Source organism: Ptiloglossa arizonensis, chromosome 5 (assembly GCF_051014685.1).
Source record: "Ptiloglossa arizonensis isolate GNS036 chromosome 5, iyPtiAriz1_principal, whole genome shotgun sequence".
Classification (NCBI taxonomy): Eukaryota; Metazoa; Arthropoda; class Insecta; order Hymenoptera; family Colletidae; genus Ptiloglossa; species Ptiloglossa arizonensis.
The window spans coordinates 12,269,757-12,297,625 of record NC_135052.1 but is presented as its reverse complement, the minus strand read 5'-3'; the positions used below and the strand labels follow the sequence as shown (position 1 = coordinate 12,297,625).

At 39.5% G+C, this 27,869-nt stretch overlaps 1 protein-coding gene and 1 long non-coding RNA gene across 26 annotated transcripts; one reads left to right on the top strand and one right to left on the bottom strand.

Annotated features, from left to right (window-relative positions):
- The first annotated feature begins 190 nt into the window (after positions 1 to 190).
- Positions 191 to 27,869, top strand: Lap (phosphatidylinositol-binding clathrin assembly protein lap). Of its 24 annotated transcripts, none has more exons than XM_076311992.1 (19): positions 191 to 743; positions 9,388 to 9,530; positions 11,187 to 11,262; positions 12,213 to 12,224; positions 13,032 to 13,134; positions 13,538 to 13,746; positions 13,832 to 13,938; positions 14,008 to 14,049; positions 14,225 to 14,319; positions 15,948 to 16,119; positions 16,560 to 16,682; positions 16,799 to 16,928; positions 17,047 to 17,133; positions 17,866 to 18,564; positions 21,577 to 21,760; positions 22,746 to 22,851; positions 24,299 to 24,361; positions 25,535 to 25,795; positions 27,218 to 27,869. In XM_076311992.1, exons 1-18 carry the CDS (start codon positions 614 to 616, stop codon positions 25,784 to 25,786), a joined length of 2,733 nt encoding a protein of 910 aa, XP_076168107.1. In that variant the 5' UTR covers positions 191 to 613; the 3' UTR covers positions 25,787 to 25,795; positions 27,218 to 27,869. The 24 variants fall into 24 exon arrangements, with proteins under 24 accessions (XP_076168107.1, XP_076168115.1, XP_076168110.1 ...); XM_076312000.1 differs by having other exon boundaries at positions 12,210 to 12,224; positions 15,999 to 16,119; XM_076311995.1 differs by having other exon boundaries at positions 12,210 to 12,224; positions 15,951 to 16,119; positions 16,799 to 16,922.
- On the bottom strand, positions 4,873 to 6,533 carry LOC143146964 (uncharacterized). 2 transcript variants are annotated; one of them, XR_012992128.1, is made up of 3 exons: positions 6,083 to 6,533; positions 5,449 to 5,620; positions 4,873 to 5,227 (listed from the first exon to the last, which is right to left on the bottom strand). It is a non-coding gene; the product is annotated as an uncharacterized LOC143146964 (long non-coding RNA). The 2 variants fall into 2 exon arrangements; XR_012992127.1 differs by lacking the exon at positions 6,083 to 6,533 and having other exon boundaries at positions 5,449 to 5,928.

The following is a 27,869-nucleotide window of genomic DNA, read 5'->3' as shown; positions in this document are numbered from 1 at the left end:
GATAATTCCAAATAACGGTTATTTGTAACTTTAAATGGAAAGATTAATTCATTAAAGTAGAAGAATCCTTTCAGAAAATCTACCATTGTACAAGAGACTGTTTTGACCAGCGTAGTATGACGTCAGAGACGGTAGGCTGTGTTTGCGGAGAAAGATTAGGATTGGCTGTCAGGAGTGATCGGTCCGACGAGGGAGTAGGAGGTCTGGGGCGCCATATTGGATGGTTGTGCGAGCCTTCTGTCGTCGCCGTGAGAGCTGAGCTGTCGTCCGCCCAGCTGAGACGTTAACGCGCGCGCGAGAGAGCTCCTCGGCTCTATCGAATCGCGATTTCGAGGGCAGGCCGGCACCGGGAATTACGAAATCAATAGATCAGAGGGAACCGGATCGGAACCGGCGACACGTCGTATATTTTTCTTTCTCGGTGCTCGTTCGCTCGGGCTCGTTTCACCAGTTCCCGCGGTTGGTGTGTGCGTGTGTGTGTGTGTGTGACACGTTGTTCGACGCTGTCGTCGAACCCGGAGAACAGTCTCTAAGAGTGATAATATACACGGTCGTTGGACCGAAAGGTGCGTGAGCTTGAGAAAAGTTCTAGTGTGACAGCAGCAACGACAGTATGGCGGGACAGACGATAAACGACAGGCTGCTAGCAGCGAGGCACAGCATCGCCGGGCAGGGCCTGGCGAAATCTGTGTGTAAAGCCACCACCGAGGAGATGATAGGTCCGAAGAAGAAGCATCTCGACTGTAAGTATACTCCTCGATAATTCTCTTCGTCCTTTCGGTCTGTCTGTCGATAAAATAAGAAAGACATTCTCCTATACCTTCGATTTATTTCTCTGTATTCTTTCGTTCGGGAAATGCAAATGGATAGATCATCAGGATTTTCTTGTTAAAAAGTTCTGTACAGACATGTCAGAGAGATTTAGTCGGTAGCCTCACAGGTTCAGAGGCCGTCCGGAAGAAAGTGAAACGTGTTCTGATAGGAATACGCATTTTACTTGTGATCGAACGGAAACGATTTTCTAAGGTGCATGAACTTCTGGAGAGCTTCGGCGTTGACGGTAACATATTAGTCACGTTTGTTGCACGAGAAGCGAAACGCACCTTTCGTATATTTCTCTCCGTTACTTGTTAACGGGTTACTTTCCATTTCGAGGCATAACGTAGAGGAAAGTGTCTTGTTTGACGGTTAAAAGCAGACTTTTCGTGGAAATAAGTTTGTGGAGAAGGAACGACCGATCAAGGAATTGGTCTCTAGAAAAGGGCCAAAAATGTATGGTTACAGAGCAGGTTGTTCTGTACATCGATTTGTACAGAAGTGTCTTTGCTGTGCTGTTCGGAACAATCAGAATTAACGTACAACATCGAATTTGGAATTACTGACAAATGAAATATGGTGTGTGTCATGTTACGCTATTTCATTAGCCATGATGTTGATAGTTTCCGTTATACTTTTCTAAATAACGCAATTTATTATGGAGAGAACTGTCTGATTTTTGCTCGAACGTGGACAACTGCACCCGAGAGTTGTTCGTATCGATTACATAGCTGGTTGCAAAGCACCTGCCGTCACGTTACATATCGGTCATTACAATTACGTTAACGTGCGCACGTATTGTTGATAACTGAGAAATTTACATTGACGTAAAATATTTTTTTTGGTACAAATTCTCGACAACAATTTTAACACGAACAATTTTAACATCTTATTCTTGAACATTAACGATACCGTCGATTTACTAGCGCTAATGTCACTAAACGTATAAGATTACATCACTAGCTTTACTTTACAAATTTGTGGATGTTTAACTGTGATTAACTACGATTTCTAGTTGAGTAACAGTGAAAGTTTTTGCATGACAGGATTCTTATTGATAACAGATGTTTCATGCGAAAGTAGTTTCTTGCGCTTCCTGTAACAGCGTGAGGTGGCTGCTACGATATTATCGGTTTATGAACGTTACCGTGAACACGTTAAACTTGAAGCTTGTTAGTAACATAACATTACCCGAATATTGACACAAGAACTGTTTCGTATTCGAGTGTTACAATGAAACGCCTCAAGAATCGCTCAGTTATTATACCTTATAGTTATTATGTATTTGTTATCGTTTCATATCCGTTACTATGTCCACGGTCATTATCGATACACTAAGAACAGGAATGTTTCGAATATCGAGAGAAACATTTTTTCTCTGATTGTTGGTAGAACCTTGACTATTGATTGGTAAACTAATCGAGTAGAAACTATCGTCTTGCGGTTCTTTCGATGAGTAATATCGTCGGTTATGAACGATGTTTCAATTTTTAAACGATTTAACGGTCATATTTATAGTCAAATATTTAAAAATGATGCAAATGTTTAGAAGTCGTCATTATAAATGGGAAAACAACTAACCTGTGTACTTGAACAGTAGGAAACCGCACGAGTTCCTCACGATTATCGATTTCATTGTCGCATGGTTGCATCAAGGTTTATAGGTATATGCGTAGGTGCTGTGACCTGTATCTGTTCCAATTTAAAAGTCCACCCTCATCGGAGAGTGTGGCGTGTCGGGTCTTTGCACCTTTCAGTCATGTCGAATTATTTCCAATTGCCCCATTTGATCTTATCGCTTGAAAATTACATCGAATTGACGGTAATTAGGTTTTCATTTGCCATTATGTTTCTTGGACATTTTAAAAAATCTTATAACGGTTTTCTACTTCTTTGTTTCACCGTTTAAAACATTAGACGGAATTTGTCGACTCATGTTATTGTATTGGAATAAGTTGGTAGTTACAATTGTTTGTCACAATTGTAAATGCAAAATGTTTGAAAAATGTTCAAGAAGTGCAAATGGTTTTTTTTATCTTACCGTGCTCTAACCTTTTTGACGAAATGCCGTTACATATGTCATTTGAAATTCAAAAAAAGTATCATTATGAAAACCGAACTTTTTGCTTGTCATAGAATTGTTTTCACATAGGCACATCTACTTACGTATTCAACACTCACACGCGCGAGTGTGATGCGCGCGCAATGGAACGCTCATTCACACACATACACACGAGAAATGCGCATGTATTATTTTCAAAAGGGTATCTAACATTCACATAACACGAATTTATATATTTTATACAAAATTCTATATTCTGTGCAATATAATGAATTGCTCGATTGTTTTATGCAGCGTAAGTCACCTGTTCTCTAAATGTTCTCAAGTGTAAAAAGTCTACCAGTCGCGTTTTGTTAGCAGCAGGAGCGCGTTTCCGTTTTAGCGGAACGGAACTCGCGGTCTTTCTTCCGGTCTGCTAATTTAGATAGTGAAATGAATTCCCGTCGATGATGCCTCCATCACGCTCGAACGCGTCCCTTTCTCTGAAAGAGTTATAGAATGCTCACTCTCTTATCAATTATTAGTCGACGTGCAGTCGTGAAGTAACAACAAATTCGAAGACACAACGATCCATTATACGCATATTGTCAATGAAAAACTCTGACGTTAATTTTGACACTTTGACATTTCAAAGCAACGGTATGGTTTTCATCTTTTTCTTCATAGTCTGTACCGCTTCGCTGTTCAAATATTCCTCAAAGTCGTTGAAAAGTTACCAACATAATGTTTATCTAGACTCGCCATCTGTCTGTATACAGAGATAGACTTGAAGTGTCATCAATGTGAATCACCGTAATTTCTTGTTTCTTGTTCTGAATCACGATCGAATTACCGGTAATCGATATTGCACGCAAAGATTCCTTGTACATACACTTTTTGTAAACGTGATTATTTGTATATTGTTTAAATTACGCGCGATTTGTTTGTGTTCACTATATTTTCGAAACTGCTATTTCTCGAGAAAGTTTGTTAACCGATTACATAAAGCGTGACGCAGCAATTAACAGATCCCCCTTTCCCCCTGTAGGAAAAGACTAGTCAGGCCTACAATAATTGACTTTCCTTGCAGAAAACGGGGTCTCTTGTAACCGAAAATTATGCGGTAACTTTATTATCATATATATTATTGCAATGTGTACACTGACATCATTCACTGATTCGAGAAAGTTGGAATTATTTGCAATTTTATTGAAAAACCGCGACTCGAGTGTTTTCCACTTTTGACTCGGTTCGCGTCGATTACTGTTAGTAACGGTTTCGGAAGAAAATTTGTTTTATTTTGTAGAACGGTATCGTTACTTAATAACCTAATGTAAATCGAGACCACTGTTTTTAGATTTTTAATTGGAAGCACAGTTTGTATTTCAGATCAAACAGCGTAAAGCAAATTATCGAATAAAAGAACTAATGGTTTTAAACAATGCGAGGATCGGAAAGGATCGGAATCGATCGTGTAACAGAGAACCATCGACTCCGCCACTTTCGCACATGCTCACTAGCAGTGCACCCTGGATAGCTTTCGTCCAAGATTCTGTCAGTGTATCGATCGGTCGTACACTTGATTCCCAGCCGATGACCTCACGATCGTTCCGATTCTCGTTGAGGTCACATCGATGGATGGTCGTCATTTTAAAAATAGATCTGTGTATCGACCGTCGATGAAATTTGATACGGCCAACCGACGGACCATTGTCTCGCTGACTCTTTTTTTTTCTTTTTTTTATCGACGAACACAAAGGATCGTTGAAATACGAATAATATGTACAGTTATGTTGACAATTTATCGACACACAAAACATCGTTTTCGCTAAGATCTCCTTAAGCGTCACAGCGCACGCTGCTTATAAGTTCTTTTATCCAGGCTCGAGACAACCTTCGGACGTTCAACGACTCGTTCATGGATTCATTCATTATCGACCGGCGTTTACGTAACGTGTGCGTTTTAATATGTAAACGCGTGACGCGGAAAGCACCTGTAATTATCTTTTCTAAGATTCGTCGAATTGTGCAATTTATTCGTCGGCACAATTACATCGGGTATTGTACGGTAAATCGCATTGAGAATTTTTATAATGTCCAGTTCCGTCGATACACTCCATGGAACTTCTCTTGCGGTTCTTCGCACGCCTTCTCTTTTTCTTCTTCGATGGTAATCGGTGTCCTTCGGGTTGTTCCATTTCGGGCTCCATGCAATTATTCGACTCGGTTGGAAGTTGTGGCTGCGTTGGGTGGCACCGGTTCAAGCATTGCCTTATTTTTCGCATAATCGTAGCGTCGTAATTATCGCAAGTTGCCGGGTTGGAAGGTAAAAGGGACCCTTTCTACTGTACCGACCGAGCACTATTGGCCCTGTAATTCAAACCGTAGTTCAAGTAGATCCGTTACGAGTCTGTCACAAGATCGTCCCGATAAATTTTCTAGAGGTTTTCAAATATTCGAAGAAGTTAAATTTTGGGAACCGAATAATCGTAGAGTGAATCAGCAAATGACAGAGACGATAGAGAAAATTCACGTTCTGTCAACCGTAACTTGTTTTTCATGATTCGTGGTTCATTTCAGTATCATCTTACCAAAACACGTTATCGGTGACGCCCCCGTCGAGTATGGACTATGGAGAAACATCTCAGCGTGCACACCCCTTTAACTTTCAGATAATTCCGATAACGATTCTTGTGCATTTCACAATTCCGCCTATATTCTACGTTTGCTCCACCAACTGTTCGGTTCATCAATTTTCTTTTTCTATTCAATGAATACAGATAAATGTTATTGCGATGTTACAAATACGTTGTTAAGTCTCGTTTGCTGTTCTCGCTGGTTATTTATAAAACTGGTGTAGAAAACAAGGGGTGTGACGAGTCTCAACTTGATCGATTTTATCGCGAACCGTAGAAGTCGGGGAAAGCTATTTTCCGAATTAAATCGGTTGTAGACTCGAGGCGGTAAACGTTTGATTGCTCAAGGTCATTCTGCTACTGCGTTTGTCGTTCGTTTGCATTGCCCATTTTGAAGATTTTACGGCTTAAATATTGTTTCCTCTCGGTGGAGACTCCTCGTTTGTCAAATAAACGGAGTTTACCGAGAAGAATTCCTTCGGTAGACAGTTGTGAAACGCTACACCGGCGCGGATAGGGACAGAGATCATTAGTGGCTGTGTAATTTATTTTGAATTTCTGCTTTAATGGTCGAGAATTTTGAAATTACCTTTGTTGGTATTTTTTTCAATTTCCGATTGTAACAGTTTCCCCTTAAATTCGATTCCTTAATTTCTTTCGTTCGCCTTAGCTACTTTACTGACCCACTTTTCCTCTCTTTCAGTAACTCTTTCACCTTAGAAGGCGCCCTTGGTGAAGGGTCGATTATTGATTTTCTCCAGCGTACAGGGTTTCAGTTCCACTTGTTACGTCGCTGAGGAAGAACGCGTGAAACTGCGTGACTGATTTCGTCGCTTCTTGCCGCTTATAGCGAGTAATAGAAAGATTCGAATAATTTCTGAAACAGCGAATACAAACGTATACCTCGACAACTCGGAAAAGATTCTCGAGTGTTATCGATCCTGGACCATGGATCTATAAGTATTTTTTTAAACATCATGTGTCGAACTTTTAACGTTTAACAGCGCAAATATTTTATAAACATGACTGGTTGAATTACGGCCACAATTACGTTCAACAATTTATTCATACTCATTGGCATCTACAATTTGAATAATACATAACTGCGCACGCATAAAATTATGAACACACATTTCGATCTTGGTCGAGTTTTATCGAGTGTAACGTTTGGTCTTCTTCGATAACAAATACGTTGGTCTCTAATAACAATAATAAAAGTATAAAGATTAAAAAGAGGAATACAAAAAACAATATCATTTTTTATTAATAAATACATAATTAAACACGAAGGAACTCGATTGTCGAATGTGTGTAAAAACACATCGGTACGTGTAATAAAAGTAAAAAGTTGCTTCGATCGGTATATAATAATACAATATTCATAACATTCGCGTGTCCAAAAAAGGAAAAACTGTGTACAAGAAGAACGCTAATTATGAAAAAGAAATATCTATATATACACGGCGGAGTATTTTATACAAGAGTGATAATTTAAAACAAGGAAATTATAAATTCACCGTGCGTGTATAGAGATATTTCCCTTTTACGTGTTTTATAATTATCGTTCTTTGCGTAAATATTTCCCTTGTCCTAGACACACGAAAGTCGTAAACATTATATATATATTATTACCAACCAAAGAAATTTTTTATTTCCATTAGATATACCAATGTGCTTGCAATGTATTTCAATTTATCGAAACTTGACGTTATTTATTCCTCTTTTTAATCTTTATATTTTTAGGTCAGAATATTTGTCATCGAGAAGGATCGTAACCCTAATCGAAAACGTTACGCTTAATGGTTGATACAATTCGAAACGAGTCCCGTTAAAAACACACTCGTTCGTTAGTTGTCGAGCTATACCTATCTTACTGTCCGAATATTTTCGTTACTCACCGCAAATAGGATGCGCCGCTACTCAATGGGACGCGACGAGGCGAGTTCTTCGTGTTTGAGAGTACATTATTAGAAGAGGAAGCGCTACAAGGTCGAGTACGCGGTCTCTAGCGTTTTGGCAGATTGCGCTCGATGCACTTTCTTCTCTGAAAATAAACAGACTCGATCTCGCGCGCGCGCACGATCAAAAATCACGCCCGGTTGTATTTTCAGGTTGTGCGAATCGGACGATGCGAGCGAATTGTGCAAGAATGAGGTACATACGTTCTTCATTTTTTTTTCAACCCGCGGCTAGACTCGGGGCGCGAATCGACGTAAGCGAAACAGGGAACAATTGTTATCGAGTTAACGAAAGGATTGACGGTTCGTTGTAAACAGAGGCAAAGACTCCGTGGCGTTTCGTTTAACGCGTTCAGAGTCCGCGGTGCGAAGGTCGGATTTCCTTGATATTTTTAGAGACCAGTTGCCAAATCTCGCGGCGATATTTAGCCCTTCGACCAGTCGATTGCTTTTCTCCTTTTCCTCTACTTTTTACGAGGTCAACGTTTCGGTTCCATCGCACCCTTTGTTCGGGATTTATCGAGGGAAAACAATTTTTAAAAAAATGTTTCAGCTTTAACAAACTTTCGAACGTTCGCGGTTTATTTCGGTCGGTTGTCGATCGGAACGCAATCGAAACTAGATCTCAGCGATTCTTGTAGCGTCGGTGCGATAGGTTTTGGCCGTTGAAGACCATAAGGCGATCCCCACTACGGCACGTCGCTCCGCTTCTCGTCCCCCACCACTGTCGATCGACTCGTTACTCCGCCTCTCCTCTCTTCGCTCCGCCCACCGTGAACGATAGAAAGCGCAAACCGACGGGCGTGTATGTTCGCTAATCTCTCGAATAATCGAATTCAGTTACAATAGAGAATGTATTTATTTAACGCCATTTCAAACGGTTAATTTTAGTTTTCACTTTTTTCCATTTGTTTGCTTAGCTTTCGGTACCGACTGGCAAAGGATTCGTCTTCTTCCCAGAATGATATTATTTCAGTTTTTTCGGTATATCGACGGTTGGATTTATCGAAAGGAACGTTTTCCTATGTCTTCGAGAACCGAGAACTCGGCGAGAAGACACGACCAAAAATTATGAGTCATGTCGACGAAAACAGTGACAAAAACTGGTTCGCTCTTGTCCCTTGTTGTTTTTTCTTTTTTTCTTCGTTCGCGGATGAACATCGATTCTTGTCGATGATTTGCATTTTATCGACGCACGTCCGAGCAAAATCGGTTGCCACTTTGCTCTTTCAATTAGCGGTTTATTGTACGGTTTTCCTCGTCGAGAGTCCGAAGACGCTCTCAGATAGTTGCAAGGGAAAAACAATAGAGATTAAACGGTTCCGTTCGGTCGCGATATCTTCTGTCAGTTAATGCCGCGAGGAAAGGGGGGAATGATAAAAGCCCGTCCAGATGCGAATTGTTTTCTGGTTTTATTGGAAACGAGCTGGGACAGATAACAACGAGTAACCTTCTTTTAATTGGCGTTGCGAAAGGAAGAAGCCTTCGAAACAATGAGAAGGTCCATACAGGACGACGATTTTTAGTAATAATATAATAATACAAAAAAAAAGAACGGGTTGATTCTGTCGGAAAAAATGGTCGAGTTAAGAATAAAATATTGTTTTCTTTGTCGATATTTGAATACCAGCTTACCTTCGTAATACGAAGCACATATGCTGCGTTGAATAGTCACTTCTGTAACGTTAGTCACGAGGACGTTCGATTTCGTCGTCGCGAAATAATCATCGAAATTTGTGCAAATTTTTTTTTAAAGCAAGTATTTACAAACTTTCTCGATTTGCACGGGTCTCGAAAACGAGAAACTTGCGCAACCGATTTCCGATTACAATATCGGAAAGAGTACAAGGTCGCGTATGAAACGACAGAGCGACTAATGTAACGCGAAATTACAGGGGAATCCTGACTGATCGAAATATTTTTTCTCTGGTTTCAGATTTAATTCACTGCACGAACGAGCCCAACGTGTCGATACCACAGCTGGCGAACCTCCTGATAGAACGGTCACAGAACACAAATTGGACCGTCGTTTTTAAAGCCCTGATCACGGTGCACCATATGCTCTGTTACGGCAATGAGGTAAAGATCATTCGTTCCTAGTCGTGTATCTGCAATGCAGAACAGGATCTCAGGAGTTACGAGAGCTCTTTCGTTAAATAGCATCCTTAGATTCAATCAAACGAAGCTCTTTCCCTTTGCTTTACGACCAAATGTAGATCGAAGACGATGGCAAACGTCGATTCAGTTAAAAAAAAAAAGAAAAAGAAAGAAGGAATGTACTCGAGATCGGTACTTTCGTGCTACAGTTAATTGGTTTACTATTATGGTGATTTCAGACTATTTTCTTTACCATTGTACCGAACGCACGAAGAATTGAGTTTTTTTTTTCTGCCGGTATTATTAACAGGGGAATAGAAAATAGTATTTCGCTTCGTGTACGTTTTCCTGGGAGAAATATTTTTATAACAGTTTTCGATCCAGGTTTCCTTAAAGCCAGTTTAAAATTCTGTAGTGCCAAAGTTCGTGACGAAGGAGGTTTGCCTGAAATTCATACTCAGGTCATCTGGCGATACTGTAACCCGATACTTGCCCTCTAACGTGACGTCTGGAATATTCAAACATCGGCAAGTGCTGTGTCGACGACCACCGGATTTCTTGTTTTCAAGAAGCGGTTTCAAATGTTTTGTCATAGGTCTTGTTCGTTGTGTCGTAAAATTCCTCAACGGGATGCATTTAAAAATGTGAATAAGTTTCTTGACGGAGAGTTTCAAAGAGCAAGTTTACGATGCAATTTGCTTTGAATTTGGTAGTATACTTGTATACATGTTACAAAAGTGTAACAAAGATAATTTTATAAAAGACGGTCGAAAGAAAAGCATAAGTGCAGAGGGGTCGATGTACCTCTTCTTGCACGAAAATAGAAAGATTCTAAGGTTTAAAAAGACTTGGCCAAGCTGATTCACGAGAAAATCTATTTATTTGCAGTGTAGCTTCTTGCTTTAGGATCGTTCGATCTGTGTTCGTTGATCGAAGAATAACAAATTGTGCCTTATTTTATTGCCAATTCGTGTAATTCGTTCATTGACAATGTTTAATGGATTTAAGGATTTCTTTCTTCTCTGTCCCGTGGTGAATCGTAGCCGTCCACTCGTACGAGGTTGAGAGTATTATTTACATTAGTTCAGAGGTCATCTAACTCATTTCAGGTTCAGTAATGAGTTGAAGGGGGGAAGTGTCGTCGCCCTTGTGTGAATGTGCTACGGGATCGAATAGTCTAGATCGAAATAAAGCATTTACATTTTGCACATGCTGTTCAACAGAACCAAGCGTACAACATTGTTTTCGCTACAACTGCAATAATAATGTTAAAAAATTGGAATAATGATTTGTTTTTATAAAGAATTATGTATTATACCCATTATTGTAAACAATTGGATAGAATTTTAATAAGCGTGTAAGAAGCTTTGAATAAATAATATTGCGACTGGTTCTTAAGGATGATCTCAGTCGGTAAAGCAGGGACAATTGCAGATAATTAAATATAGATTCTGTTAGACAGACGAAGTCGCTAATAAAAATAAATGCGCGCGCGCGCGCGCGTGCGAAATTTTGGTCTGAAATAGATGAGAAAGATATAGGACGTTAATTACTATTGATACATTATTCTTTGTTATTTTCATTTTATATCAAAAATATCTTAAAAATATTAATGTTCCAATAAACTTTTTGTTACAGAGGTTTACACAGTATTTGGCATCCAGCAACAGCACGTTTCAGCTCAGTAATTTCCTTGATAAAAGCGGCGTGCAAGGTGATCACATTGTTTAAAAGAATCCTCTTGAATTAACTTCTATTGAGTGGTTCACTTAAACGGTTGATTTCAATGATCCCCTTATCAGTGTTGAAATAAATTTTAATAGGCGAACTGTAGAATTGAATGTGTTTAAAAGTAACACGGTAACAATGATGCGATACTCGTATTAAAAAAGTATTTAATAAAAAAAAGTAGACAGTTGAACCACTCAAAGTAGCATGAAATTATTAAATTAAACTTTTGTTTTCCTTCTTTAAACTATTAACTTAACTTTTCCTTCTTCAAACTATTAACTTATCGTTTTTCTTTTTTAAATCATTAACAATTCTGACTAGATGTAACATTAAGTTACACAGAGTACAGGATGCACGCGCATACAAACGTCATAAAATATACTAATAATTCTTAGAATTCTCTAATTTTACATTTTGGTTGCAAAATATACATGTACTTAACATTTAATTATATGCAATTCAAATAACAAATATTGGTTGCAGCTAAAGCTTTAATGATTATTAATTAACGGTACTAGGTGCAGGTTTGATGAAAGTTTTGCTACAATATTACCAATTAATTCTTTGTAATCGAATTTTGATATAGTTTTCAATATTACAAAATTCTATTTTACTAGAAATTACAAGAAGTGTGTAAAGTATTTCAAATATTTAAAATTTGGTTTTTATCTATTTGAAAGTATTTTAAATGTTACTCTAACAGTATGTAAGTATTAAGATTTAGATGTGTTAAAAAGTCATTCTTATTCAGGGTCAGTGTGAACATTCTCGAGTGTTTCTAACAATGTATATATACTTTTACTCTATCGAATCAGAAACTTAATAAGAAGTTCTTTCTGGCTAACTTCCTAGCATTGTGCAGCTATCTGTATCTGGCATCTGTCTATGATTTACTAACCTGGAACTAATTTTCTCTCTATTTGGGCACAGCAGGAGCACGTATTGGTGAGTTACCATTCATACTCCTTTATCAATAAATGGCTTTTCAATGTTACCTTCTTAACCCAAGTGCACGTAGCATATTGTTTCACATCCCATGGGTTAACAAAGAACACAAGTTTGTTGAATTTAAATCCTGAATGTGTTAACAATTAGTAATTGTAATTGCATTATATTTAAAATTTTATAGCTTCTGTATTATACATTCCAAACATTCTAATCTGTATCCTTTGGATTGCAATGTGAAATTGATGGTTACAGTTGTGTCATTAAGCGTTATGAAATCATTCAGAACTTTTCTTGGGGTACAAAAAGTTCATCTGGAATCTTCTGTTCTCATTACATTGATAATGTTAGGTTGTTCGTCTTATGAATATCATGTTCATTTTTCATGAATCCTATCATGTCCATCCTTTATGGGGGAAACCAGGAGGAATCCAATCATGTCTATCCTTCATGGAGGAGACCAAAACGAATTCTATTTACCGTTTACGGGTCTCACACACCTTTTGTATTCAAACTGACAACGTGTCAGAATCGATAGTTTTAATAATACCTAGATGCTTGCACTTCTGCTGCATTTGCACGCATGCAGTCATTCGCAGCTCTACCTGCTTTTGATTCGTCTAGGTCTCCTCGCCTTGGCGATAGACCCCAGTTCATAGTGCGATCTTTCTTTCATTCAGTAGTTCTTCAAAATTTCCCCTATTCTATTTATTTCCAATAAGTGTTTCACGTTCGTTTATCGGAATAGTTTCTTTTTTATCGCAACATTGCTTCTTCTAACGAATAACTATGTCTCTTGTTCACTAGGCTATGACATGTCACCATTCATCAGGCGATATGCAAAGTACCTCAACGAAAAGGCTCTATCCTACAGGACTGTGGCATTCGATTTTTGCAAAGTGAAGAGAGGGTAAGCACTTCTACTTACGAATAAATGGAAGTAGATTTTGCGAGCAGTAGAACCTCGATAGTTGTAAGAAAACAGTGCTAGAAATTTCTGTAATTATCAAGGTAACAAATCCAACAAGAAGGATACTTAACACAATATATTCCCACTATCTATGGCGCGTGGTAATTATCAGACTTTTATCAACAATCTGCTTTGGTTGAAACGGAAAGCTTTTATTTCCAATTTTACGAGTTGCTAAGTGATCATCTCTTCCATTTGTCGACACAATGCAAGAGGTGAGACTCGCATGCAAGTATCAAGGTTGCATCTATCGGGGTTCTAATCTACTGTTCTGTATACCGTAGATCATCGGGAAATTATTCGTTTGTTTTGATTTTTTTATTCTTTTATAATTATGTTTCAGAAAGGAGGATGGTACTCTGCGCACAATGAATGCCGAGAAATTGTTGAAAACATTGCCGGTCTTACAGTCTCAGCTGGATGCGCTGTTGGAGTTCGATTGCACTGCCAATGATCTCACAAACGGTGTTATAAACATGGCTTTCATGCTTCTCTTCCGGGATTTGATTCGATTGTTCGCTTGCTACAATGACGGCATTATTAATCTGTTAGGTAGGCCACCTAATTTTTTACCGTCTCTTCTCTCGTTCGGAGCAACTATTAGATATTCAATGGCGCCTGGTGCTTTAAATTTCAGAAAAGTATTTTGATATGAATAAGAAGCAATGTCGCGAGGCTTTAGACCTGTACAAGAAGTTTCTCATACGAATGGATCGGGTCGGTGAATTTTTGAAGGTTGCCGAGGTCAGTTGGAATTAATTTTTAAACACAGAGTTTGTATGTTCGTCGAAAGTAATTTTGATTGCCTTGCAGAATGTTGGCATCGAAAAAGGAGAAATACCTGATCTAACAAAGGTAATCAAAAATTTTTTACGCGGTAACTAGATCTCTTACCAGTGACTAGAGTTAATTCTCAACCTGAACCTGAACCAGTTGAAGGTTAATGACAATCGTCTAATTTGTTAAGACATTAACGTGGTAATTGTTCATTGTGTTATGTATCCAATATTAAAAGATAGGAATTTTTCAGGCACCAAGTAGCTTATTGGATGCGTTAGAACAGCATCTTGCTTCGTTGGAAGGAAAGAAGGGCTCCGCAGCAAATACTCCAACACAGTCTGCAAGGTATGTCGATTATAATTTATACAAATGTTTTCAATTTATGTTAATGTTCAGAGTAGGATTAAACTGACTAATTTTGAGGAATATTTTGCGATACCTGAACGCATTCGTTTCTTAACAAATGTAAAAGGTAAAATGTGAAACGAACACTTCATTCGCTGCATTTATAGTCAAAGAAACCTACAAACAAGGTATTTCCAATCGAAGAGAATTTTACGTAGAACTTCCTTGTCACAATTTGAAAAACATAGTTGCATTAATCAACAGAGATTAGGCATCCCATCAGACTTTTTCCTTCGTTACTATTCTACTACAAATTCAACAACACAAAGATACAAATCCCATTTATCATCCGACCGATAATCATACTATTTCCTCGCAAAATGTTTTGTAAGTTGTAGGGTGAAAGGTAATGTTGGCATTTGTTTTTTTATTGCTTGGGAAAATGTGCTTTTTCGTTGAGAGATCTTTTTCCCCCATTTTGTTCAATAATACTTTAAGTTGTAGTTCTTGAACCCATTAAGTTGAAACCTCAGTCGATTGCTTTCTCATTTCTAGATACTATAAAGCATTTGTAGTTTTTGTTTGAGCTGAAGTCTATACTTTCGCTGAATTTTCACTTTGCTTGCCAATCAATACTCTTACGTTTTATTGCAAATACTTTTTGTGTACTTTTTACGTTAACTGCATGTATCGGAAATTTCTTTTCGGTTCAGTTTTTAGATACGTATAATTTGTGATAGTACACGGCAAAAGAGCACTGTGTCGTGATTTAATTTAATAAAAGAGTTTAATGCGTTTAGCTCTGTTAATATCTTTTACGGTGTTGCATAATAACTTTGAACAATTTATACGAAGAGTATCTTTTTGATTGAAATTTCTTCTGCGCACAATAATCTTCCAATAATCACGAGTAAAACGATTCTTTGCTGTTGTGCACGCTTACTCGCGTTGCAAAGTTAAAGTTTTCAATGAAAAATTGATTTCTCTAGTTTTTCACACGTTGCACAAAATTTTCTTTTTCCGATCGCGGATGTACTGTTCGGTTCTATAGATGATCAACCGATACTAAAAGTTAGGCAATACTTTCTTGCACATAAGTAAATGTATACATAAGTGTGTGTGTGCGTGCAAGTGTGTTGTAGCAGTAGCAGACAAGGGAGTACGTGTTTTCTTTTACTTTTTTTTCCTTCTTGATTGTTTTGTTTCCATTGTAAAACACATTAGGTAGTACGAGTTAAAGTAATTGCTTGTGCGATTCCGTTTCGAAAGGAACGTTGTAGCCAGCTGTCGAGTGAAAGATCTGTAAAAAAAGCCAAAAAAAAAAAAAGCCAAAAAAAGGGTGAGTCTCAGTGAAAAAGGAAGCTAATGGTGTCACGCATGTGTGTCCGTGCGAATGTATGGGCGTATGGGAGCACTGAGTAGTTGAACTTTTACACATCGTTATATCTTTATGCGTACTACACCGTTTCTTTGTTTTTTTGTTTGTCTTCTCCTTTGTTTTCAATGATCAACGTTCCTTTTCGCTCCTTCGGCCACACTCGTCTACGCTGAAACGGCTTTTCCTCCTTTCCTCTGTGAATCCACCACCACTCCATCGAGACACATCCATTGCCCCATCATTACCCAAGCAGCAATAGAACGAATGTAAAGTCGGGAGTGTCCGCCCTGTCTTCCACCAGTACTGCGTTTGGAACAGCAGCCAGTAATAACCGCCTCGACCACACTGGAAATGGACACATCGATGAAGCGTTACGGCAGCAGGCCCTCGCGGAAGAGGAAGCCGCTATGAACCAGTATAAGGTACCAAACATCTTTCACTCTAATAGAATTATTAAGCGATACGATCGTATCTGGATCTGTTAGGACGTTAGGTCGATTTAAATCGACCAATGAACCGGTATACCAACGATAACGTGGTATTAGAATGTATTTAATGTTAGCGTTGGTAATTGACTGGGTCTGTATCTACCTCGATCCGGATAAAACTTATCTGGCAAAATATCAATGCGTAACTATTGCTTACATTCTACGTACCTTGTTGGTCTCAGATTTGCAAACACCAAGTAGACTCTCATAGAATTAGCATCGATGTGTCTTTTAATTCTGGTATGACTAACCGTAATACTAACGCTCTAGCAATGCGTAATCCATTTGGCCGAGTCCCACACTATGCAGTCTCGTGCATGTTGATAGTAGTCGAAACTAGTTCACCGGTGTTTCATCGTGGCTTTGTTTTTCAGGCAAAAGTGCAATCCCTGACGACTGGCCTGAGCACAAATCCATTCCTCAGTTCACCAACGAATAATGCCGATCAACCAATCGTCGATTTATTCGGAGCACCAACGGCGGCGACTGACAATCAGGTAAACAGAGTTCCGTCCAAGCTTACTTAGTATAAACGATATCGTAACCGTTCGAGTTAACGTAGACTCTCGACACAGATGGTCATTAATGGCTCTTTTCTTTTTATTATTACCAGCCGCAGAAAGCGTCGGACGATCTGCTCCAGTTAGCGGGCAATCCTTTCGCGGATATGTTCGGTGGGTCGCAACCCGCACCCGCGCAAACCGCACAAACGCAGAACAATATGTGGATGACTAACGGTAACGGTAAATACAATCGTTGATTTTATTCGTTATCGTCCTCCGTTGATTTTTCATTTTAAACGTAACCGTCCCCCTCGTTTTCGTTTGTCTCATCGATGCCTTTTTATTTTTTGGTTCGTAGGTTTCACGGCAGCGCCATCAGCAAATAATAACTTTGTTGCAGATAACAGTTTCTCCTCCGTGTTCGGTAACCAAGATTCTCAACCTGGTGAGTAATCTCGATACGTCCTTGCTTCTACACGGGGAAAGATTCTTCATTATCGCACCAGACAATCGAATCACGCACCGTTTCTATCTATCGCCACGTTAACATTGTACATATACATGACTACTTCTCTTTACTGTGAAAGATACCTCGCTTAAAATTTCGTAACACGTCTTTGTGCATCTCGCTGAAATCGTCTAGAGCTCATAGACGATGCCTGTGCAAGTTAATTCGCACTCGGTACCCGTCATTAACACGGAAAGATCAACGAGTCACCCGATCAACGAGTAACGAATTCGTACACGAGTTTGCTAACCGAACGCAACCGTTTGAAAAACTTTCGCGCCTCGCAGTAGCACGGGACCGATTAACCTCTCAAGTGTCACAAACTCGGTACTAATACACCAAGAAACATCGATGCTCTAGGTAAAGCAGTCGCTGGTTATTCCATCCGTCTTTCTAACCATTGACCGGTGACGATTCGAAGTATCAGAAACCTTCAACTTCCGGATGGACTCGAAACAGTGAACGAAACAGCAACGATGTTTCTTTACGTTCGTCCACGGTTGTCATTCCCGGCAGCATCGTCCCGATAGATCGTGTACGAGCACGCTGTAACAAACTCACGGCGATAACAACCGCGGCCAAGGCATATAAATCGTTAACCACGACGCAATTAATAACCACCGGCCGACGCGACGAAAGCTAATCGATGCATCTTGATTTCTGCGCAAGCTGGTGCTCCAGGAACGGCCGGATCCGTACCGAATCCCTTTATGTCCGACTTCCCCTCCCTTGGTTCCCAGCCAACGCAGTCAAACGCAGCCGCTTTCGGTCTCTTCGAGCAGGGTGCCACGGGCGTCGCCAACACGGCGACAGGTGGCGAGAGCCAGCAGCAATCGCAGACCGGAGACCTGTTCAGTGCTGGCGGCCAGGCAGATCTCTTTGGGAGCGACTCTGCAGTGCTCAGGACCGCGGAGGGAGCCGCCGGGGACGCCGCCGGTGAGACGGCGTCTCCCGCGGCTCTTGCCTCCGGTAAGTCCACTGCCACGCCGCCTCCCAGACCCCCGCCTCCCGCGACAGCAACGAACGGTACACCGAGACCCGCGTCACCGACCGTTCACGGAGCGGCGGCCGGTAAACACGGGGGATCCGCCGCCGCCGCTCCTAGTAAAAGCGCCTTCGACGATCTGAACGATAGCATTCGTATGGCACTGGGCGGGTCTCCGTCCCGTCCGGCACCCATCGCTCAGCAACACCCAACCGCGCAACAAGCACAACAACCTCTGCAACAGGGTTTCGGCATGTTCGATATGGCTGCTAATATGTCTGCCACCGGGCAGCCCGTTATGGCTGGCGGACCGATGGCCGGCTACGGTATTCCTACCCAAGTCCCAGCTGGGTACGGTTCCCCGGCGAAGCAGCCGATTTCAGGTGATGGGAATGCATAGATGGTTAACGATGCTGTTTGCATGCGAACGGACTCGGTGATGCTGGGGAAGTTTACGTATTAGAGACTTGTCTGTTATCGGTCCGGGGTTTTGGGTCCAAGGGGTCGGCAACATTTTACGGATCGCGACTCGAGAACAGCTCAGTTGCAACGTGGATGAAATTGTACGTTTGTCTTGATTTATGAAACTGAATTGTTATTACGTGGAATTTATCGGGATTGAGGAATCTTTTTGTTCCTCCGATAGTTAATATTCTGAGTCTACATGTGTTTACGCCAATGTGTTCTACTCGTCAATCGTCATCGCTTTATCTCACTCTGTTTCAATGTCTTTTCACAATTTTACCGGCAATAAATTTGTATATGTGTTCGTATTAGCCAATAACAAAATGTGTGTGATTGGAGGAAGGACGATCTGATAATTGTTCGGTAAAAAAAAAATCCAGTCAATACAATCCGATTCGTTTGTAATTTACGATCTCTGCATAGTACTGTCCGTTCTCGAGAAGAAAGCTAACGAATATTTCCATCCCCACTCTAGTTCGCAAGCCACTGGCTCCCCTACTGTCGTACGTTCTCGACCAATAGCAACGATGCGTGCGGGAGTAGGGGAGCCAGTAGACTGCAGGCTAGAGTGGAGATGTAAACACTCGTTAGCCTTCTTCTAACCGACGAACAGTACATACAGCTGAGTTTCATAACAATGAAATAATATTATCGAAAATATTGATGGTGTTAGAAAATGTTATTGAACAACATTGTTGTATTTTAGGGGGCTCGTTTATGTGTTAATACTATTTTATAAATATTGGAACAGTATCTTTGCGATTCTGTTGTGATGTAATATGTACTCGAATCCAATTTGAAAATTATATCGTTGATTGCCGACCCCTGATCTAAATTACGTCCACGTGGGATGTGTAGTTTTATAATTATCTTTAATTTTGATATTCACGATCCAAGTGTCAATCGATCGTGTGATTACTCTCGAACGCACAAACCTGATGATCTTAACACTCAGAGGTCTGAACCTTGTAATAGTGAAAACAATATTCGCGGAAGCAGTTCAGACATATTTACATCTGATTTTCTAGGACTACGAGTGGGAAGGCTCTTGTTTTCTATTTGGAATAGAATAGTGTTTTATCGAAAGCATTGAATGTGATCTTAACAATTATTTTTCATGCTGCTCTTTCGTTTCTAGCTACAATGAGTCAAGTGTACGATACAGTAGACAGAAAATTGACGTGTGCTTATAGTTCAGATTTAGATGTAGACCAAAGACGAAATATTACGTTATTTTATGATAGATTTTTCGTTATTCTTAAGTTTGTAACAATAGGAAAGGATTCATTCTTTGATTTGTATCTACGTAAACAGAGTTGAAGTTTATCATAGAAGTACAGCATCACTGATTCTGATTTCTTTTTTTTTTTTTATTCCTTTGAGTAGAGTCATAGAGTCAATCGTGTAAAAAGAAATGTATATTGTTCTGCTTGTACGTACCTTTGTTTTTGCTGGCATGAAACTATAGATTTGAATAGTATATTGTACTCTTTAGATTTTTTACTCGTTGCTTTACATTTCCATTGAATTATTCGTTACACATTTTTATACTTTATTCAAAATGTTTTTGCAACTTTAAATTTTGTTCCGTGTTACATTTAATAATACCATGGATCCACAATCATAAATCGAGTTTACAAGAAAGTAAATGAAGTTCGATATTTCCAAAGTAGTCCCCCATTTCACAGCAAGGAATTCAATCGTGTATTCAATTGAATGTACATGTATGCACGGTAATTTCTCCGTGCAACGACAATATTTAATCGTGTCTGTTCGTGTTTTTACATCAAAGGAGGGTAACGATTTTATTTCAAGTATGAATTTATTTCTCGAATCGAGTTTTAACGTAGTATATACCGTTGGATGAGAAAACTGAGCGACATAGGATATCATTGAACGAGTATCACATTACACGTTCGAGCGGTCTGCAACCGGAAGTGAAAAGGAACACGTGGAAAATGAGTCACGAAAATTATTAATGAAAATTAAATCTTTCGTAACGTTCAGTCCATTTTCACCATTATGTACAATTGTTTTCAATTGTACTCGAATTAATTTTGAAAATCTTTGGATAAATAACTTTTATTTCTATCGGAGGATGAAATTCCATAACAAGTGCGAGGAAACAAACAATCATGAGGATGATTCACAGTTTTATATCGAGCGAAACATCTGGCGTTGTATCTGTGGGATTACTGTGCATATATGCACTGTATATATAGTTTTGTAGCATTACGATACGTTATCATTGTTTTTTAATCAACTGCATTTGAGCGCGATAATGTTACACGTTCATATTCTTGCTTTTTCTTCTATAAAAGAAGCATGGCGTCTTCGATGCGATTTGTATAGAGATTAATACGCTATCATAGAAGATAGTTATGTTTGCTCAGTTGTTCGTATTATTTTTACATCGCGTTTAATAAACTTTCATTGGTCGTAGTTTCCATTTTTTATACCAATGGTGTCGAACTCGTACATGTGTATAAACTATTGAATTTAATTCTGCAGAGTCTTCGGGCCTTGGTAAAAAAGAATCGTCTCAAAGTAATGTTGGCGATTCGATAGATCGTTCAAATTCTATTTTACAATGTATTTTTTGCGATAATTAATTCGCAGTACAATAGTCTCTCGATTATCCGATATAATTGGTGCGAAAGGTTAAATAATTTAAGAGTATCGGATAATCGAGATTCTGTATTTTAAAATATGTATACTGTGATTTTATAATGTTTTTTGATTCGACACCATTTTGTTCTATGCTACTTTTGTTCGATGCGGATCAGTTCGCTGTTAAGATCCATGCTTTTACATTTCCTTTCTCGAATTACGGAATTATTTTTCGTTACTTGTACGGTATCGTGTACGATAAGAACGCGCAAATTTTGGGTTCTGCTTTCGGGGCTTTGGCTGATGTAGATGTTGCTTAGGTTTTGACGGTATGGGCTCGGTGCTGATGCCTACCACTGTAGCTGGAGATAATAATATTTCAGCAGCAGGGCAGCAGCCGAACGCAGCCTCCACTGGCAAAGTCCTGACCGGGGATTTGGATAGTAGCCTTGCTAGTCTCGCCCAGAATTTGACTATTAACAAGAGTGCACAGCAACAAGTCAAGTGAGTAAGAGTTTGTCCTCGAATCGTTCAATAGAGGAAGTATCGATACTTTTTTTTTCCTTTTACTATTTTTTATTAGAAGTTAGAATTATAGTTATTAGAAGTTTAAAGCTACACCGTCGTGACTTTTACACCTAGTCAAGAGTTTGACCCTTTTCTTGCCAACAGTGACTATACTCATTCGTCATTGATTATAGTCACTGGACGACATTTTCCACACAAAATTATATTATTAAAGGATTTATTGATGTCATTTTCCACGCAAAATTATACCGTTAAAGGATTTATTGAATTTCATTATTTTGATATTTATTACTAAATTAAACTAATAATTTACATAAGTGTTTTCTTTTCTTTGTAGTTTTTTACGTTTTATTTACGTAACTGTGAAATATTTTCTAATAAAATACATTTTTTTTTGTTATAATTTATCGGCGTAGTAACAAATGTTATTCTCCATTGACCTTCCTGACCATGGTGTGCAGTCTAGCAATTGTTTAGATCGATTTAAAATAAAAAAAATCAAAGTTTTCTTTTTAACTCTGGTTCAGAAAATATAAAATTATTAACAATACGCGGTTCCGTAATTTTTCACGAATATTCAACGGATGATTTCGATTCTATTGCACTTCTATTATGAAAAAAACTCCGTTTGATTTTTTTTATTCTAAATCAACACAAAAAAGTGTCAGACCGACTGGAAATATTCTCCACTGGAGAATAACATTTATTACTTCATTGATATAAATTGTAACGAAAAAAAAAAGAAGAAATTTATATCTTGGAACGTTAAACAATATATATATATATATATAGAAAGCAATGAAAAGTTTTATCGAGGTTTCACGTTGTAAAAAATGTACCCAAAATTACTTTTATTTTAACTCAAATCTTTCTCAAATCTCGTTCCTCGTGGACTGAAAAAAGTCTCGATGAACATTTAACGAGGCACAACATCAGTACAATAACAACTGGATGTTTTCAGGGGAATGCAGTGGAATTCGCCTAAAAATGCTGCTAAGACTGGTGGTCCAGCTGGATGGACACCCCAGCCCATGGCAGCCACAACGGGCGCTGGTTACCGTCCAATGGTGAGTGATTCGATTCGCGAATTATTTCCTTAGCATTGAGTTACAATTAGCACGTTGTTCTTGATCGTTACGGCACTATCTCCCTTTAAGATGACATTGTACCGCGACCCCCAAACATCACTTGTTTCATATTACGTGTCGATATCTTATCCACTCCAACTATTTGACACTGAATCATTATCAGCATGGTATTTTCTTTATTCGTTATCAGATTACTGTTTATTATATACGTAAATATTAATCGTACCATTAGGGAGAGACGATAATCGTTACGCTTCTTCTATTTTTCGTTTCACGACGACAGAACGACCGAAAGGGAACTCGCCGATTTGTGTACACAATGATGACGGCAATCGTGTTACGCAAGTTCAATAACAAGGAAACGGTCGTACGAGGAGTTACGATAATTCTTTCAGACAATACAGTTCGTGACCTTAGGTCAATCGCGATTCGGTATACGACTGTACATTAGCACGCTTGCTTTATCGCTCATTAAGCTTTCTAGACATACAAATCACAGTCGACAGTATTTTCACTGTTCTTGATACGACGGTTCACTCGTGTCACATCGCGTTGCACACTATGCAGAATGTTACCGGAGCGGTAAACATGGCGGTTGACAGTCAACGACGATGCAAAGAATTTACAGATAATCGATCAAACGTCAAAGAACCGATGAAATTCGTTTGAAAAGAAATTCGATTAACGTTAGAACGTGTTGGTTCACGTTGGGTCGGTTCCGGTGAAATTGTTCACGAGAAGTTGACAATTTCGTAGACCTTCGGCCGCCTCACATTCTACGCGAACGACTGTCACAGTGTCTTCTCTTTAACCCTTTGAGTGCCATAGTTGCGTATAACAGCTTGCTCGATAAAAGTTTCGTCGTTCGATAAGAAATGGATCAGATTCGTCGTTTTATTTTTCCAAAGATGACACTACCGTTTGATGAACACGTGCGAAGATCCGTCGACCAATTCGTATATTTACAGTTGTTCAAAATTGGAAAAAACGACAAAACTTGACTCGAACAATCTAGTATGCGTTCAGAGAAAGTTATCGATGTGGACTACGGATGCATATGTGCATCCAATGAAAGCTATTGCGTACATACTATACGTTGGAAAATAATTTCTTCGTATTATTTAACTCGATGCAAAAGAATTACGATTACGATCTGGTTGTGCCAATGGTAAAAATTCCAAAAGAATATTTGCGATTGCAATCGTTCGTGAGGATTGCTACGATCAGGAGTGTTCAGGGTTCAGAGGGTTGACCGGAGCAAAACGCTGAATCGGTGTACTTTTATCGTGTTACTTCGATCCCCATTTTAGTACGAAACGTGTCGCGCGGATTAAAGTTAGAGTATAGTTACGAAAGGTGATTGTCAATCGGCACACTTAGTTGTACAATGCATGCATGGCATACGGCATGCTACCGGCTGTTGCAGGGTCAAGGAATGACGCAACTTCCTCCAACTACCCTGGGCTTCCCTCCCCACTCTGCACCACTGGTAAGTTCTACAATATTGTGTAAAGAAAACGATATATCACGACTGAAATGAACGTGTCGCTTGGTCGAATGTCTAATTTCACGTTGCTCTACGTGTAACATGTGTCGTTACTAACCGATTGTGGTATTGTACGGTGAAGTTCACCGGAGAACGTGTGTTGTTGTTGTTATTGTTATTGTTATTGTTTTTTTTCTCTCTCTTTTCCTTTCACTCTACACCGCGAGATAATCCAATTGGAATATTGTTTCACATTGTGAGAGATTAATGTTATTTCGATCGACGGAGCAACCCGTTTGTGAAAGTAATGAACGCCGAACGATCTGTCGTTAAAATTGAAATTTACCCACTGTCATGCCGCATCCTGGTTCCCCGCTTTCGCATTAATTTTGTACATTTGATGCACACGTGTGTTTGATTTCAACTAAAATAGTTCCCCTCTAGTCGATTAGACTTTGTGTCTCCTTGTGTGTTATTTGAATAAAAAAAAAATATATATATATATATATATAAATATATGTGTGTGTATGTATATGTATATATATGTACATGAAATACTTTTTCTCCAATGCTGTACAATACGTTCGATGATCTTTGTAAATAGTGGAATACATCAGGTGGTCACGGAAAGATCGAAAGGTTTGAAAGAGAAAAAGTTTGCGCGCAATACTGAAAAAAAAAATTCATTAACTGTATTTCCAAATAGACTGACGAAAAATTGAAATGACACGCGTACGCGAAACTTACTTCTCTTTCGTACAATTCGGTCTTTCAGCGGTGCCACTCTGTGTACCTGTAAATACGTTGCACTGTAATTGCAGCAGTTTCCCCTCGCGCGTGTCCAATAATATTCTAAAATCGACCAGAACCATACGAAATCCCCCGACTCGGTCCAAGAGAATCCAAAACACACTCATCGATCGTCGACGAGACACGAGACATTGAGAATACACGTAACGAACTAAAGAGAAAAGAAAAAAAAAGATAATAATAATAATAATAATCTGCCACACTAAACATACCGTGTACACTTCTATTCGGTCGAAATTTAACCGGTCGGTCCTTGGAACGAAACAATACCAAAGAAGAAAACATGAAAACAAGCTGGAGATCGAAATGGTAAACATTCCAGAAGTACAGGCTGGATCTGATCGGGCGGCTTTCTGGTGTCCCTAGGGAATGCAAGGTGTGCCAATGGGCATGCAGGGCATGAGGCCAATGATGAGCACAATGCCTGGTGGTCCTGGCGGCATGATGGTTACAGGAGGAGCCGCGCCAATGATGATGCCGAACGCGAATCCCATGATGGGTGCTAATCTTCAACAGCAACAGCAACCGCAGCAGCAGCAGCAGCAACAGCAACAGCCTCAGGCTGCTGCGCAGCAACAAAATAATGCAGTTCAACTAGATCCGTTCGGTGCTCTGTGAAGAGATTAGGTATCTATTCGCTCTTCCCGTTGTCATTGAGGAAAACTCACAGTGGCGAAACAGAGAGGGCCTCCGTTGGCTCAAGTAACTAGAAAATAATGGATAAGTCGGAACGAATTTCGCGCGGTTACGTTCGAAAATCGACGATTGAGAAGCACTTGGCCAATGGACAGGTCTCCAGGATTCTCTCGGATGTTTCGCCACTGCCACGCGAGACCTTGAATTCCCGATTTTCTTCTTTTTTTTTCCCCCAAACCGACCGACGATTCGCGAGTGTGGAGTTTATTATGAGTAACCGATTAAAACGATACGTTGTGTGTTTCGGTAACGAAGATTGCGCAAGAGATTAATTCCTATGAAACGGAACTGCCGTGTGATAAATTTTGCGTACACTGACTCTCTTCTGAAAACAAAAAAAAGAAAAGAAAAAGAAACCGTTCTCTTGCAAGTACACTTGTAATTAACGACGCTCTCGTGTGTGTCCGTGATTAATACTGAACGTCGCATGACTATGTTAATTGGTTCGAAAGCATATCACTTACTTTTACACTTGCTTCGAGTTGCCAATTTTTTTACATTTCTTCGATCGTATCTCTTCCGAGCTTTCGATAACAATTCTCAACTTTGGAGTCCGGTCAGAATTCTGAAACATAGTCAACCCTTTGATGGCTGTGCCTGGTCTATTTCGATTCGTTTCGCGACGACTGGTTATCGAAGAATGGTTCGTTACGTGTACACTGTAAATAAAAGTTTGATACTGTTTATTTATACTTTGTTTATATTTTTCAATACTACACTTTGTGACACTTTTCTTCTCGAGATGTTTGTACCATTTGGAAAACTATCTTTAGAGTTTCGAGTATCAATTGCTACATACTAAGGAAGAGAATGGTGGGTACGGGATACACGAGGCTCTCCAAGGGGTTGAACGTAACGATCGATTTCCTATAGATTACCATTTTTCGCAAACTGCACAGAAATGATTGACGTTGAGTTCTGAATTAATCCCCTTGTATGCGAGACACGTATTGTACCTAACGATGCACAGTTCTATGCAAAGTTTATACTCATAATCTCTAATATACTCATCTACTAATAGCACCAGTTTCTAATTAACGCAATGAGTCTGCACTCTCGAATGACGTCAACGGATTTTACAAGGGTAAACGTACGCATGAGTACCTTGTCGAATCGATAACGGACACAAATCTTTCTCAAAGTAAAATTTTATAGGGAAGTTGATTCGTGGATGAATCTAGATCGACGACGAAACAGGGTCAAACAGGTCGTGCGTTCGCACCTTTTTTGTTTTGTTTTGTTTTTTTCCTTCTTCATTTCACCAAGTTGGATACTCGATGAAAAACAATAACATCGAATATCGTAATTGTCCGGGTTGTTCGACGTTGTATTAATCGGTGTCGTTTGTTTCAGGAGTTCGGATTGGAACCGAGCGGACGAAGCACCAATTCTGTAAATACCGTGTAATATGCCTAGAAAATGTGCCCTGCTTGCTCTCGTTATTCTACGTAATCCGTAAGGACCCGGCCCGTATCCGCGAAATCTTGCTACTGGATCGTCCTCCGGGGGGAAAAAAAAGTAAAAAAATTAAAAAAAAAAAAAGGAAAAAACAAAAATAAAAACGCGACGGCGCCGACGGATCATCCGTTACATTTCTACTGCTGATCGAGTATAATCGCATATACGGGTTTACTCGCATTTACGGCGGTTGCCTTAAGGAGATACGCGTAGTCTCAGAGTATACACACAGTTCTACGAGGTGATTGAAGTAAGATTGATAGATAGAGAGAAAGAAAGAGCGAGAGAGAGAGAGAGAGAGAGAGAGAGAGAGAGAGAGAGAGAGAGAAAGAAAGAGAGAGAGAGAGAATTTAGAAAACGAGTTACAAACGAGCCGTATTGCGTTTAGAATTCCATGAGCGCGTGGATGCGACTATTCCGTAAGAGTTGACTGTGATAGTACTGCATCGACATTGTAGCGTTTTCCAGTAATTCCCAGGAGCGACGGAGACACCGATTGTAACCGGAGTGAATGGAACGTTCGTGAGAAGAAGAAAGAAAGAGGGAG

Bases quoted from the DNA above. Each gene is read 5' to 3' on its own strand.
- Lap (XM_076311990.1), top strand. From the start codon at position 614: ATGGCGGGACAGACGATAAACGACAGGCTGCTAGCAGCGAGGCACAGC. The intron at 21,761-22,745 runs GTGAGTAAGAGT...GGATGTTTTCAG, and splicing joins AGTGCACAGCAACAAGTCAA to GGGAATGCAGTGGAATTCGC. The intron at 24,362-25,534 runs GTAAGTTCTACA...TGGTGTCCCTAG, and splicing joins CTCCCCACTCTGCACCACTG to GGAATGCAAGGTGTGCCAAT.